A 16229-nucleotide genomic window follows, 5' to 3' on the forward strand; every position below is an offset into this window, starting at 1 on the left:
TTATTGAGGAGATCAAACAATATATCAAAATGTTTTAAATTATCTTTTTTATAACAACCTATTGTATTTATTTTGCTTGTTTTGTTGATGAGCAGATTGAGACAAGGAAATGTTAAGATACTTGAACAAGGTAATTGGGAAGTGAAACATCTATAATGGGCTAGAGAATTTTAGAGCTCTCAGTTCATCTAATCTTCACCACTGCCCTCCAAAATGGTATTATGCCATTTCTAAACTGAAGCCCCATAAGTATTGGAAGCTTATTCAGGATTCTAAAGCTAGTAAGTGGCAAAGTTATGGTTCAAACTCCAGTTTGCCCACCCTAATTGCTATGTGTTTTTGTTTGATTTGATTTGATTCTCAGTAGTTAGATGGAATCACATGAAATTGGGATGAAATATGCCCAAATAGTCACATTTGGCAATTCCATATAATTCAATGTATATTTAGAAATATACTGTGGAAAAATCATTACAATTCTTCACTAACACTCTTCTTTCTCGATCTTTTCCTTTACATTTTTTCCCAAATTCACAGCATAAAATTCTGCATATATCAACACTGATTTGAACAGAAGACAATTAGAAAGGAATTTAGAGGAATATAAGATATGATTTATCTTCTCACATGAGTACAGTCTAGTTGAGTAGATATGATAACCATCCAAGAAATCATCAGAGAGCAAAACAATGAAGGAGAAATTCAACTGGTCATCAATAAGTGGGTATCCATGTGTTATGCCCTAGGATGTCTCTGGTGGATGCAATGATAAGTAGAAGAAACGTGGTTCTTGTCATCATAGAGTAGTGGCAGAAATAATAGAAAACAAATAATTAAATAATCACAGATGTAATATATTTTCAGAGTGTCCATTAGTTCTTTTCTCTTCTGACTAAACACCCCATCTACATAAGTCCCGTCATTTGACCTTGCCTTCACATCCATCTGGACTTCAGTGAAATGGGAGGTGGCCAGCTAACTTTAGAAGCAGCCTGTATTTGTTTTACAGACTCCCTCTTCTTTATCTTTGTAGATGACTTTTCTGGCAATCCCAGATTAGAACCATCCCTTCAATGGAAAGCAAATATGTAATTAAGTAGGGTGGGTTCATTCTCTCTGGGAAAGACTACTTGTTTTTTTTTAAAAAAACATTTCTAGCCTGGGGAAGCTAAATAAAAAATGTAATTAACAACTTTCTCCTTAAAACATAAAATTACAAACCACAGCAGGCTCTGTTACAAGCATGCTGATCATTTTGGGGATGTCAAATATGGTCTTGATGCTTCTTATGCTTCTGGTGAAAATCATGTAGCCACTGGGTGGAGAACACAAAAGATGATTTAATTCACAGGATAAAACCTCAGATGTAACCACTGAGTGAGTCAATGGAACTCTTTAATTTCACTCTCTTTGTACTTATGGTTGAAACTGCATATGAGTTAGGTACTTTGAAAGTAGACTATGTTTTCTTAAATGTATTTTATAAAGGTCTGGCCAATTTTAGTGTGCATAAATAGTATACTTTCTCCAACTTGATGTTCCTGTATTTCAATCAAGTTTGGTTTGGTTTTCTGTTTAACCTGCTTTAAGGACCCTTTTAGAATTTTAGTGGTGGATTTATTTCAGGGAATGTGAATTGGTCAACAGCATATTGAATCCAAGCATTAAATCATCTTTTAATGGAAACATCCTATTTCTCAGAAGCTTTTATTTCATTGCCACAGTACTAATAATCATCTGAATACTGACTAATGGAGTACTTTAATCAATATGTAAGTCCATTGGCTCTTAAGAGTTCCTTTCATTGTTTCAAGCAATATTTGTGCTGGCATTCTTATGTATCATGTACCTCATTTTAAAATTCAGAAATCTTTCTGTTTATGCTATAGGTTACTAGAAGTATTATAGACTAATAAAAATAAATATTTTCATGAAAATTAAAGGAATAAATCTATATTTAACAACAAAGTTTCCATCTTCTCAAAATCTCTACTGCTTAAAATGATCCTAAGAACAAAAATAACAGTAAATACAAAAAAGTAAAAGTGGGATCCCATGGTTTCCTATTTGAGCAAAGGAAGAAAAGAGTTATTACATTTAATCCATCAAAAATTATGAGTTATTTTCTCTAGTTTACAGATAAGAACACTGAAGCTCAGGGAGGCTAAAAGACCCTATATTACACAAGTTAAAGAATGAGAGAGCTCGGATTTGAAATCAATTCCATCAAGCCAACACACTTTCCACTAAACAATATTGTCTGGTTGGTAAATATAAAAATCAACTGATGGCTATTGTAGGAATCAAAGACGGTGGTGGTAAAGTGATAGCAGTAGGAAAGGAGAAGCAGCAGTGAATTTTGGATGTTTCCCCAAAATTACCCACTGTGGCTTTCAGCTAGATGAAGTCATTTCCAATAATTGGTGAGGAAAACAATTTAAAAGAAGAAATGACAACAAAACTGGTGATACAATTGATTAAAATATTGGACAAAATCAAAGTTGACTTGTTTCTGCCTTGAAAAGCAATATGGTGATTAAGTACATGAACTGCGTAGCTGGGCTACCCTGAATCTAAGCTGTTACTCTGTGTTTTAATAGTGATGCAATTTTAGACAATTATTTAACCTCTTTTAGCCTCAGTTTCCTTAATACGCTATTTAAGGGGTAATATAGTAATGCTGTTTTATTGTGGATTTCCCCTAATAGCAGAGCCTGAAATAAGACTTATGCACAGGAAGATTATTTTGGGAAATGATCCCTAATAAGAGAAATACAGGGCTTGGAAAACTCAAACATGAAAAGAGAGCCAGAGAACATGCTATCAAACTGGCTACCACTGTAGGCAAATAAGTGTTGGTTTCTGCAGAACACCTAAAGAGTGATGCACAATGCATCTTGAAATTGCCCCTTGAAAGAATGGAAAAGGGAAATATTTATCCATCATTATCTATTGTTCAGTTTCCCTGTGTTTCCCTAACCTCCTCCTACTTACAGTTTTGCACATATGTCAGGGTAGAACATGAATAGGCAACCCACATTATGGTGTTAGGGAGGCCCCAGGACAGAACACACATGATATACAACAGAGCTAAGGCAAGGTCCTGTTAAATTATGTGTGTGCAGATATTTGCCATAGAGTAAAGACTAGAGTAAAAAGGTAAGCCAAGAATCTACAATGATAGCAAGAATATCAGTGGATTCCAGGGGCCAGTGGATAGAATGAGGTGATTGACTACAAAGGTGAATGGGTGGTTTTTGAAAATGTTCTATTATAATGAATGTGTGATGGTTACATAAGTGTATACTGTATATGTTAGAAAATTTCTCTAATTGCACACTTATAACTGGCAATTTAATTATTAATACAAATACAATTGCCAATATTGCTATGGTTTGGGTGTAGTTTGTCCCTGCCAAAACTCATGTTGAAATCTGATCCCCAATTTAACAGTATTGGGAGTGGAGCCTAGTGGGAAGTGTTTGGATTATGGAGGCAGATCTCTCATGAATAGATTAATGCTCTCCTAAGGGGATGAGTTATTTTTCTCACAGGAATGGATTAGTCCTCCTGAGAGCAGGTTGTTAAAAACAGTCTGGCTTCCTCTGTTTTTCTCTCTGTTGATTTCTTTCTTGCCATGCAATCTCTTTGTACACATCTGTTCTTCCACTTTCTACCACGAGTTAAAACAGCCTGAGGGCCCCACCAGATACAGCTGCCCAATCTTGAACCTTCCAGCTGCCAGAATCATGGGTCAAATAAACCTCTTTTCTTTGTAAGTTACCCAGCCTTGAGGATTCTGTTATATAGCACACAAAAAGGACTAAAAAAAAAACTATAAATTGCACTTCAATAAAATTGGTTGTTTAAAAGAAAGGATGAGCCAAGATATGTAGCAAATACAAGAGATGTCTGATAAGCACCTGTTTCATATCATCTTGAGATTTAATGCAGTAGCATATGCAAAGCCTATTAATGGACACATAGAAAGTATGCAAATATTTATAGCTATTATAATTATTAAATACTAACTAGAGATAATCCTGGTGATTTTGAAAGAAGTAGAAGAGTTGGGCAGTTGAACTAGTTTAAGGGAAAATTAATTTAGCCATAGATTCATCCAAATTAGGGTAATGTAAGAAAATATCAGTGACTTACATATTTTGTAAGATATTAAGAAATTTTCAATGAGAAGTGTGGAGATAAATATTTGAATGAGCCCTTCAAAAAATGATAGTTAATGGAATAAATGAAAATAACAGGAGAGACTTCATTGAAAGAAGACAAAAGAGTAAAGGAAGTGATAGAGGATACAAAAGAAAGATGAAAACTTACATTTATTTAATGTCTACCATATGCCAAAGACAATATTGTTATTTAGTTTTAATAACCACAACATTTGGTGGATATGATTGCTTACATTATACAGGTTAGGAAAGTGAAGCTTACAGGTTTGTGAACCCACTAGCTCAAAGTTGTACAGCTACTAGGTTGTTGAGTGGACATTCAAAACTGGAACAGATTTGCTTGAACCACATAGTATGATTTTATTGTCCATGCATTTTCTTTTACATTGTACTGCCTGTCAAGTGGGAGTCAGTTATGGGAAGAGACTCAGAATGTCTCTTGAAAACTGTTGTGGAAAATTTGGAAAGAGGCATTAGATTTAATAACTGATACAGGTCAGTGAAGAATGATCTTGGAGGGAATAGTTTTCTTCAGTGACACGATAGTGTTCAAAACAGGATTTGATGGCAAAGAAAATGTAGAGCCAGTGTGTGTGACTCCTTGATGGAAAAGTTTGTTTGTAAAAGATTCAAGAAAAATTGTAGATTTGTCCATTCAAACCTCAAAGTCCATATTTTTAGTGCAATATTTGAGGTAGCCAATATATAACACTTGAGTTCAATTTTGGCCCCTGTTTATGCATATGCTAAAGAAAAATAACAGTCCTAAGCATACGACACTTAAACAAGAGGTTGTGATTATACTGTGAAACACTCAATGACCATAGGAATATAGCAGTGCTAAGGCAAGCTGGGTCTTAACTCGCCTCTTCCTGTCATTTGCTGCAATTTTTGCCAAAGGTCTAGCCCCTCTCTTCAGAGGAAAGTCAAGAAGTTAGTGCTCGGATGGTGAAATGAATTCCTGAATTACTGCTGACTCATAGTTTTTTCAGATCAATTTTATAGTTTCTTTAGAACTAGAAAATTAGTTCTCAGAATGGCACTTAGCCATCCAATGTGTATAATAAAATTACTCTATCAGCTGCTTGAAAGCAAGGGGCAACAGAGAAGTCAGCTACTAGCCAGTCTCAGACAACAGGAAATTTGATAATACACCTTGGTCAAATCTTTCATTTAACATATATTTATATAGAATCTTTCTGTGTCAGGCACCAACCTAGGTACCACAGATACAACAATAAACAGAACTGACGAAACGTCACCCTTCATGGAGTTTATGTGCTAACAAATATGCATAAACAAATACATATAAAAATCCCGAAAGCGATTACTGCTGTGAAGATAAACAACACAGAGTAAGCCGACAGTAATATTAGGTAATTGCCTTAGCGTCGTCAGCAAAGTTCTTCCCAAGGAAGTGACATTTGGATGGAAAACTGAATAACCTAAGAGAGTTAACCATCACACATCTGTGAGAAGATCCTTAGGAGGAGCCAGCGAAACAGCGAGATGAGAAGGTGCTTGTTATGCTTGAAGAACAGCAGTAAGACACCATGGCTGCAGTGTAGTGGGAGAGGGAGAGACAGGTGGGAAATAATCATGAAGACTTACTTAGCCCACATCATGTAAATAGAGTTTTTGCAATCCTATAGACAAGCAATGTGTTTTGATTTTTCCCTAAGTCTACAAAATAGTTTGCAATAGCATCAAAAGTTTGAAAACAGGTTATTTTTAACTTCAGTTACTGTTCATGCAGGCATAGAAGAGAATAATGCTTCTTTACTCCATATCTATTGCTGAAACAGTTCTTCATGATCTCTTAGTCTGAGGACAAATTGCATTTTTCTGGTTATGAGACAGAGGGGGATGCCATTCCGGACACTGAGATAGGAAAATACCAAGCATGAAGGTGAGTGCTAAGTATTAAATCCCATTTTCTGATGACCACTAGGGTTACAGGTATCAGCCCGTAAAGTGGGCTTTTTCTGAGAAGAGTGAAAGATGGTAGGTAGAGATGAACGAGCTAGTTGAGAAGACTGGGGCTTATAAGGTTCGGGGCCTAAAAAAGTCAGGATTCAAAGTGATCAATCAGGCAAATAAAGAGATCTGGACTCTCCTCTGAAACCAGGGAATGGGTAGTGAATGTGTGGAGTCAGAAAGTAACTGCAACTTCTGAAGAAATTGTGGAAACAGCATTTTGCTGGGGGGTTGGGGGGAACATCACCCTTAAATAGTATTCCTACCTTCTAGTAAATCTATTACTTTAACTTTACCTCTCCCAGTCAATAAAAGTTTTTCATGTTTGGTACATTTTAATTGTTTCCAAAATCCTTTCATGCATAGGATTTTTTTTGACTTTTACAACAAGCTGGGAGATGGCTGGAACAAGTTAAGAAGCTTCATATCCAGAGAAGGGAGCTGGGGATCAAAGAATTCAAGTCATCTGTCCATGATAATTGTGCTGCCTATCTTTTTAAGGGATGACGACAGGGATTTAATAGGTGTCTTTTCACTCCTGTACAATGCTCCATGTATTAGAGTATGCTATTTTATGTGAACTGCAGAGATGTTCAAAATACATGGAATAAGTGAAATTTTTAGGTGTTAAGAAAACCACTGTATGATAAGAAGTCCAAAAGGAGGAAACAAGGAGTCAAAGCTTTGATATCTGAAGAAGTCAAAAGAAAGCAAACCAGTGAAGATCACAGACTGGAGGTGCCATATCCTGGCTTTAAATACCAGAAGGAAAATATATTCATTAGGTGGCTTCCTAAGGTCTTTTCTAGTCTTCAGAGTCTAGCTTGTAAACTTATGCTCTTTAATCTGGGTTAAGTTCAGTGATTCAATCAGGTTACTAAAATAATAAAAACTTCACGTGCAGAAGTTGCTCAAGAGTAAACATTTAACTTTCATACAGCTCAGGCTTTTTTCACACACTATATACTTACATCTCTAAGATGCCTTTCCTGCAGGGAATTCTCACTTTTACTATCAGCAGGTATACAAGTACTGTAAGGTGCCAGTTGATAGTTTAATTTCCAAGATACCACCATTTATATATTTATAGCTTTGTTTATGTAATAATTTAAAAACTTTGTGATACTACTAAAATATAAAAGACAAATAAGAAAAAGTGTTACCAGATGCTTATAATAATTTAAACAAAGGCTGAAATCATTTGGAGGGTTAAAAAAAGACAACCTTTGGGCCGGATTCAATACCTAACTACATGTTCAATTACATTAAAGGAACATGTATAAATTATTCAGAATGTAATTCTGGAAATGTATAGTTAACAACTATGTCTAATGAGGTATAGTATAGTGATGGAGAAGATGAACATATCCTAAAATTATAAATGAATAAGCAATATAAAATATGTCAATGATATGAATACAGATAATATTTTTCAAAACCTAAAGAGTTGTGGACACAACCCAGACTGTTATTAAAAGAACACAGCTGTTTTTCAACTTTTATTAACAAAGTTTAAAGGATGTTGATAAAAATCTAAGCAAATTCAGCATCAAAATATTCCATTTAATTTGGTGCAAAATCATCAACATATAATGTCTTCTCATATACATCATTTCAAATACAGAGCTTAAATAAAAAAACATGAAACAGAATTATGTAAAATAATGGAAAAATAATTTTGTTTTCTTTATTTTAACTTTATATAAAGCAAGATTCTACCCAGCTCTTAACTCACAATGTCCACAGCACCTAGAAGAAAACCTGATATACAGAAAAAATATTAGAAAACATTCATATTGTAGAAATTTTCTTAGAACTCCAAACAAGAATTAATAATCGAGAGATGATAACCAAACACTTCTATCACAATTAGTCATTTATTTATGATTTCATGTGTAAGTCTATGCTTATGTATATTCACCTTTCAAACACAATTCCAAATTACATCAAATAAGAAATTGCCTACACATTGTCTCAAATCACATGACCAGAGCTCACGTATTCCTAGACATATAAGCAGGAAATTATAGACAGGAGTAAAACTGATTTCCAGTTCTTTGGTTAACTATAACCTTTACCAAAACACTTCTCTCTAGGCCTGCTTCCTCATCTGCAAAAGGTGATTCTCAAGTCTGAAATATCAATAGAATGGTGGGAGAGAGGGAAATGCAGTAGCAGAAAAATGAAGAAAGGTCAAGACTTCTTTTGTCCTCTCATCCTAACTTTCAAATCACCCCATCTTTGTCCTAAACTCAGAGTCACTGATATGGTTTGGCTGTGTCCCCTACTCAAATCTTACCCTGAATTGTAATAATCACCATGTGTCAAGGGCAGGGTCAGGTGTAGATAATAATGGGGATGGTTTCCCCCATACTATTCAGGTGGTAGTGAATAAGTCTCACGAGTTCCTATGGTTTTATAAATGGCAGTTCCCCTGCACAAGCTCTTGTCTGCCACCCATGTAAGATGTGCTTTTTCCCTTGCCTTCTGCCATGATTGTGAGGTTTCCCCAGCCATGTGGAACTGTGAGTCCATTAAAACTCTTCCTTTTATAAATTACCCAGTCTCAGGTATGTCTTCATTAGCAGCTTGAGAACAAACTAATACAGCCACTCCCTCCGCAGAGCTCAAGACTCTCAGCTGAGACTTTGACCTCACCTTTAGTTCATCATCAGTCTTATTTTTCCCCCATTAAACAGTGAATCTAGTTTCTCAATTATTGTGTATTTGGCAGTTGATCGGGTCTCAAAAACATAGAAACAATGCAGGGGGCCTGTGAGAGTGGGACGACCCATTTGGCTTGAGGTTAAAGTTCTGGTTGGGGTGGGCAGGAAGTGGAGGGGGGAAACAAAGCAACCCTTTGAGATGGAGTAGGGATTAATGTAACTTGGGTTACTTTTTGTTCTTTGTTTTTTCTTTCTCTTTTTTCCTCCTCCTTCTTTTTTTTTTTTTTTTTTTTTTTTTTTGAGACAGTGTCTTGCTCTTGGTCACTCAGTCTGGACTGCAGTGGCATGATTTTGGCTCACTGTAACCTCAACCTTCTGGGCTCAAGCAATCCTCCCACTTCAGCCTCCTGAGGATCTGGGACCACAGATGCCTGCCACCATGCCCGGCTAATTTTCTGATTTTTTTTTTTTTTTTTTTTCGAGAGAGACAGGGGTCTTCCTGGGTTGTCTAGACTAGTTTGAACTTCTGGGCTCAAGCAATACCGTTCAGCTGGGATGCTGACAGGCGTCACCCAGATGGACTATAATATGGGTTAACTTTAACGGCAGCTAAATGTTAACACACTCTGTGCAAGGACTTTGCATCATACTTCTCACAACACCCTAGGAGGTGGGTACTATTATCATTCTCCTTTAAAGATGTGGAAACTGAAACTTGGAGAAACTTGCCCCACACTATCCAACTCTTAAGGGGCAGAGGTTGACTTTGGAACACAGTCCACAACGGATGACCTTCCCCCACCCGTAGAAGACAGAGATCCTGCTGGACGCCCAGGAAGCAGGCAGGGCCAGGAGAAAAGTCAATACCCCCGCTCCAGACGCTATGGGGAAGGGGCTGCTGGAACCTTGAGACTCCAGCTATGCGCCGGCCTTACATAGGGAGGGGTTCCTTTAAGGGAGAGGGATTTTTTCCCCCACGCGACAAAAAAAAAAAACTCTCCCAAACTGGGAGGGGGGGTCTCTCCCAGTGGCGCGCAGGGTGGGCTTAGGGTCAAGCGGATCTATGAGGACCTGGCTAACTGGCGGAGGGAGCATCAGGACCGCCTGTGGGGATCGTGGAGGATTCCGACTGGAGGGAAGCGGCAGCCCTGGGGAACCAGGATTTCTGGTCGTGGGTGGATCTGGTGGAAAGGGCCGTGCGAAGCCTGTTGAGAATGGAGCAGGCCGGCCAACAGGGCCCGGGGTCGGCGGGTCCCGAGGAGAGACAGGAGGCCGCGGGTCCAGAGCAGGGACAGGAGGCAGCCTGTCCCGAGGAGGTGCGAGAGGCGGCGGGCCGGGAGGAGGGTGGGGAGGCGGCCGAAGGCTGGAGCCGAGAGGAGGAGGCCGGCGTCGAGCCGGCCGGGCCGGGGGGCGGGGAGATGGCGGCCTCCGAGGGTGGGGCGCCGGCTGCTCCTGCGATCTGGAGGCGGGGAAAGAGGCGGGGAAACCGGGAGGGAGCGAAGGGGAAAGAAAAGCTGCGGGAGGGCAGCAGTGGAAAGGACCCTGGCGAGCGCCGGGGGGAGCGGCGGCTGCGAGACTGGCTGCCGGGCAGGCACAGGGACCGGTACCTGGAGAAGTACTGGGAGGGCGCCCAGGAGCGCTACTGGGAGAGGGTGGTGAAGCGCAGGGCCAAGCTCTCGGAGCAGGTCGGGGAGGACCGGGTCGTGGGGAAGTACCCACTGGAGAAGAAGCCCCGCTGTCTGAGGCGCCTAGGGACAGTGGAGACCGAGGAGGAGGAGGAGGAGGCCTGCAGAAGGAAGACCAGCCACTTAGAAGTCCAGCAGCCTCAACTCTGGCGGCCCACGGTCAGATTCAGTATCTGCCCCACATCTCCACGCGCGTCTCAGCAGCTCCTCCCCTGCTGTCTCTCAAGCAGCACTGCCATTAAAGAGCTGGCGACGATGGGCGACCCGGATCTCCTCGAAGTGTTGGCGGAGGAAGGTAGGACCACGCCAAAAGGCGTTAAGGGAGAGCGGGTCTGGCTGCCTGCACCCCGCCACTCGCGGCGCAGGGGCCCCAGGGGGACGTTGGCGGCCCTGCAGCCAGAGTCCTAGGATGTCCACTGCGTGGCGTGCCCAGTGCGAGACCCGGACTGCGGGGCAGAGAGTCCCCCGACTGGGGTGAGTAGGGTGGGTTTTGGCGCCCCACAGATTTCTCTGCTGCTCTTGAGCGCAGGGACCTGCGACCTTTGACCCCCATGGTTCGGGAGCACCCTCCTGGCTCCCCTGCAGGCCGAGGAGCTGCAGAGTAATTCAGGGGCGCGAGGCTAGCGCTGCGGTGCTTGGGCCTCCTAACCCAGCCACTGGAAACGAAGGCTCTCCTAAACGCAGCAGCAGTGTAGAGTGCCAAACAGCTGTCCCACGTGGAAGGAGCTGGTCCTTGAGTCTTATTACCTCACTCTCTCTGCTCATTACTAATTATGCTTTGAGACGCTTGTTAATTACAGGAGTAGCAGATCCTAAGGTCTATCAGTTTGAGATCTTTAGAGTCATAGGCACTTGGAAAAGCTGCTGCTGCTGCTGCTACTGCTGCTTTTACACAGCTTTCATTAAGCCCTTTAATTCTCTTGACAAAGATTTATCCATTGTTTGCCAAAGCCTTTACACCGCATGTATTCCTTGGGCCTATTTTAATACACGTATTTTACTTAAAATACACATACTATTTTGCTGCTATCTCCAGGACCCCAGTTTCTTCTATGATACTTTGTTTTCATGCCTTGTTTAGTGTTGGATCTAAACATGGAAACAGCTTTCCAAAGTGACAAAAGATCCGATCATTACTCTTCAGTTTTCAAAGGCATGGGGAAATACCGTGTGTTATTGCATCCTCCTCGTTCCCTTTTTAAAACAACTTTATTGAGATATAATCTATATACTATAAAATTCACCTATTTGATGTGTACATTTCGATGTTCCTTAGTGTACTTAGAGTTTTGTAAGTATCATCAAAATCTAATTTTAGAACACTTTCATCACCCCAAATAGAAACCTTTTAGGCAGTCACTTCCCATCCTTTCCACTTCCCACTAGTAATCTCTTTATCATCTCTATGGATTTGCCTATTCAAGACCATTCATATAAATAGAATCATACAATGTGTGGTCTGTTGTAACTGGCTTCTTTCTCTTAGATTGTTTTTGAAGCTAATCCAAACTGTAGCTTTTATCAGTGCATCATTCTTATTAATTGCCAAATACTATTCCATTGTGGAGCTATACCCTACCTTATCCATTCATCAGTTGGTAGAATTTGTATTTCCACATTTTTTTGCTTCTATTAATAATGCTGCTATGAACATTAATGTATAAGTTTTCATATGGATATATGCTTTTATTTTCCTTGGGTATATGTCTAGGAGTGGAATTGCTGGATTTTGTGGTAGCTTTATATTGAACATTTTAAGAAATTGCTGAACTGTTTTCCAGGCATCTGCATTTTACCTTCCCATCAACAATGTGTAAGGGTTCCAATTTCTGTGCATGCTCACTAACACTTGTTATTGTCTTTTTCATTATTAAAAAAAAAGCAATTTCTTCATCCTAGTGGTTGTAAAGTTGTATCTCAGTATTGTCATTGTATTTCCCTAGTGATTAATGTGGCAACTTTTTTATATACTTATTGGACATTCATGTTTTTGGAGAAATGTCTGTTCAGATCATTTGACTGTTTAAAAATTGAGTTGTCTTTTTTATTATCGGTTTGTAAGAATTCTTTATATATTCTGAATACGAGTCCCTTGTTAGATATATGATTTGCAAGTATTTCCTCCCTCTTCTGAGTGTTGTTATTCCATGTTCTTGATGGTGTCAGTTGAAGCATGCCCCCATTTGTTTTTGAAACAGGGTCTGGCTCTGTTGCCCAGGCTGCAATGCAGGGGCATCATCTCTGCTTACTGAAACCTGCAACTCCCAGGCTCCAGCGATATTCCCACCTCAGCCTCTGGAGTAACTGGGACTATAGGTGCTACACCACCATTGCCCCACAGACTACTTTTTTTTTTTTTTTTAATGAAGATGGGTTTCATTCTGTTGCCCAAGTTGGTCTTGAATTCCTTAGCTCAGGTGATCCGCCTGACTTGGCCTCCCAAAGTGCTGGGATTACAGGTGTGAACCACCATGTCCGGTCACACTCCCCCATTTTTTAAAAAGGGCTTTTGTAATCTATTTATGCTTCTCATGTGATCCAAGTTGTGCCTCTGATTAAGGTGGAGATGAGAGAAAAAGATATTGATGAGAAATACCCTGCATTTGATGGCTGAGTCTAATTGCTGCATTCTGCTCAAATTCCCGTATCTTGGTATATTCAAAAATCTAAAACCCAGGCAGCAGAGAAGTGTGGCATTGATGAGAGCAGGGCCTAAGGAGCAGCATAGTTCAGGCCACTCATATGACTCATATATTTTTAGATGTTTCTTAGCATGTCAGTTGTTTTGCTGGTTTAGTTTTACTGCCAATTATTGAGACCTGTGTTCTTATTAAGTATCTTAACCAATTTTTTTATTGCTACAACAGAATACCACAGCCTGGGTAATTTATAAAGGAAATAAGTTTACTTGGCTTTTGGTTCTGGAGGCTAGAAAGTCCAAGAGCATGGTACTGGCATCTAACAAGGACCTTTGTGCTGCTTCTTAACATGTTGGAAGCTCAAGGGAGTGCATGAGACCAAGAGATAAATGTGTCCAAACTTATTCTTTCATTAGGAACCTAATTCTGATATAACTAACCCATTCCCATGACAATGACATGAATCTTTTCATGAGGATAGAGCCCTTATGACATAATCACATCTTCAAGACTCTACCTCATAATAACATTGCAATGACAGCAATGACAGTTAAATTCCAACATGAGTTTTGGAGGGATATTCAAACCATAGCACTAGGGTGTATGAAAAGTGCATTGTTATGAGAGTGGTTTATTTTTTTCCAATGGACATTCCTTTATAATTTTAGAACTCTACTTCCAGTTAAATGACACTGTTATGAAAACAAATGTGTTGGCTGAAGAAGGCTGAAAAATTGAGGTTCCAGAGCATCAACTTTTAGTAGCTACTTCTGTTTCTATATTTTAAAATATAAGCAGACTTTTTAGACTACATTTACCCATATGGGTAAGCCTGGATTTTGTATGCGCTTTCTAAATCACCTTTACAGACTGAATATGAGAGTTAATTTGTAAGATTTACCGTAAAAAAGACAATGTAACATTTTGCCTTTTAGGCATAATAGTTCTAAGATTTATTATGTCTTCTCTATTTTTTTTTCACAATTAAACACATAAGCGAATCATAAGAAAATCTCCAGTTGGCTAATTTTCTAATATATTCTAATTTTAAAAATGAAATTCTAATGGCAGAAGGTAATAGAACATTTAATTAGTTACATAAACAAACACTGCCAGTAAAATGTCAATGTGTCTGGAATTTAACTTTTTTTTTTTTTTTAACCAGGTCTTACTCTGTTGCACAGGCTGGAGTGCAGTGGTGTGATCATAGCTCATCATAGCCTCGAGAAATGTTCATTCTTTAGCTGACTTATGATACAGTTAGTATCGTAAAGGCAGTTGAGAGTTTAGCATTGGAAAAGGCCATTAAAAGTTGAATGTTAAGTTGTATATCTACGTTAAGCATTGTGTTCAACTAAGCCACCTGTCCTTTAGTAATGTTAGTATTTGATTACAGATATTTTATTTTATACTGCTAGTAAGAGTGTAAACTGAGAAGACCAGTTGGTAAATACAAGTGCTATTTTTGGGCTGTGGATTTGCTGGAGTGTGTATTCTTAGTATGTGCTTTCAGTGAAAACTCAAGACTCAGTCTTTCAGCTGGCTTTACTTTTGTCACATATATGATAATTCTCCATAGTGACTGGTACCAAATCTTTCATATGCCTGAATTCTAGCCTGAAGGGAAAGTATAGTCATATCCATTCATTTTAGAGGAAGTTGAAGGAATAGCAATAAGCTGACAGAGTTGTTGGCTTCAAATCCCAGCTCTTCAGTCAGACCTCTGTTTTGACAGAAGTTTGGTGATTATGCACAGTTATAGCATCTTTATACTCTGTGAGGAAGTACGAAAGTATCTGAGTCTATGGTCTGTGTGAACATCTAATTGTGTGTGTGCATGCATGTGAGAGAGTTAGCAAGCAGTAAGTGCAGGAATGAGAGGGCACATGGTGTGTAAGTAGATACATCTATTCTCTTGAATGTCCCAGTCCTTCAGAAAAGGATGCAATTGACAAAATGTGTCCCTGTTGGTTCTCTGGAGCTTACAGTCTTGTGGAGGGATGTATAATTGGGCTAGGTGTCCAGAGTTGGCTGCATTCAAAGTGATATGGAGCAGGTGGAAGGCCAACCCAGGGGATAGTTGAGGACTCAGGCAAGATCTGAAGGGAGGAGGTCTAGGCTGATGTAATGTGAAAAATAAGCAAGAGTTAGAAAGGGAAGAAAACAGGTGTTAGTTCTAGAGAAAGGAAGCTGTAATTTTCAAGACTAAAGTGTGAAAGCAGAACTAGTAACGATACAAGGTAATCTGGAGGATTCATATTGTCCCTTTTCCACATTCTTAAATAAATGCATTGCATCAAATTTTAATAGCAGTTTGAAATTATTTTTTCACCTAATTGTTTTATGTTAAATGGAGCAGAAATAATTAGAAAAAAAGAGGGGCTAGTGTTTGCAGTTTTTCAACTTTCTTTTTATAACAATAGAATTGTAAAACTTTAAATCTAGCTTAAGGTTTGCGCTTGCTTGATTGTTCTGTGATTGTAATTATATTCTCTTTGATGCATCATTCTGCGGCATAATAGTGATGGTTTTTGCCCTTAAAAAGGAAAAGGCTCCCCAAATCAATGTCAAGTATTATATCTCGAGACAAAGCTCTTACTAAGAAGGCTATTTTTTATCTATTCATTATAAAGCCATGCTAACTTGGTCTTCTTTTCATTCACATATCCAGTGAGAGATGAGTAGGATCAACTGGATTTTGAGCTATATGTTTAGGCATTAATCATGGGAAAAACTCATTCATGGTAAAACTGTGTGATGTTTAATACTTTTTAATCATATCTCTTTAGATTCCTATCATTTACATGAGAAATCCTGTACTCAGAAAGTTAAGTGATATAGCTATAGTTGGTTAGTTTTCATGTTTTTCTTAGAGTGAAGTATTTTAAGAGCAGATCCTGCAACACAAAGATCTGAATATGAAAGGAATTATTTCAAATTTATTCCGATACTCTGAAACTTAGGCCAAAGAATTTACAGCAGTTTTGAAGCTTAATATCAGAATAGAATAATAGCAATGTCAACAAGAGTAACATCCATTTACCTCCTACATGCCAAGTACATGCATTATCTATT

At 39.0% G+C, this 16229-nt stretch overlaps 1 protein-coding gene across 20 annotated transcripts in view; it reads left to right on the plus strand.

Moving 5' to 3' along the window:
• Positions 1-16229, plus strand: part of ANO5 (anoctamin 5) — a 198544-nt gene that overhangs the window by 94026 nt on the left and 88289 nt on the right. For 5 of the 20 annotated variants that reach the window (XM_009007830.5, XM_054242177.2, XM_009007831.5 and 2 more), the window contains exon 1: positions 10030-10810. The exons of 3 other annotated variants lie outside the window; for them this stretch is intronic. In XM_009007830.5, the coding sequence (XP_009006078.4) occupies positions 10045-10810 (766 nt within the window). In that variant the 5' untranslated portion in view covers positions 10030-10044. Of the gene's footprint in view, positions 1-9856; positions 10990-16229 lie in introns of those variants that run through there. 12 more of the 20 variants (XM_035266038.3, XM_078339257.1, XM_035266039.3 and 9 more) reach the window with 4 other exon arrangements.

The sequence above is a fragment of the Callithrix jacchus genome, chromosome 10 (assembly GCF_049354715.1).
Source record: "Callithrix jacchus isolate 240 chromosome 10, calJac240_pri, whole genome shotgun sequence".
NCBI classification, from domain to species: Eukaryota; Metazoa; Chordata; class Mammalia; order Primates; family Cebidae; genus Callithrix; species Callithrix jacchus.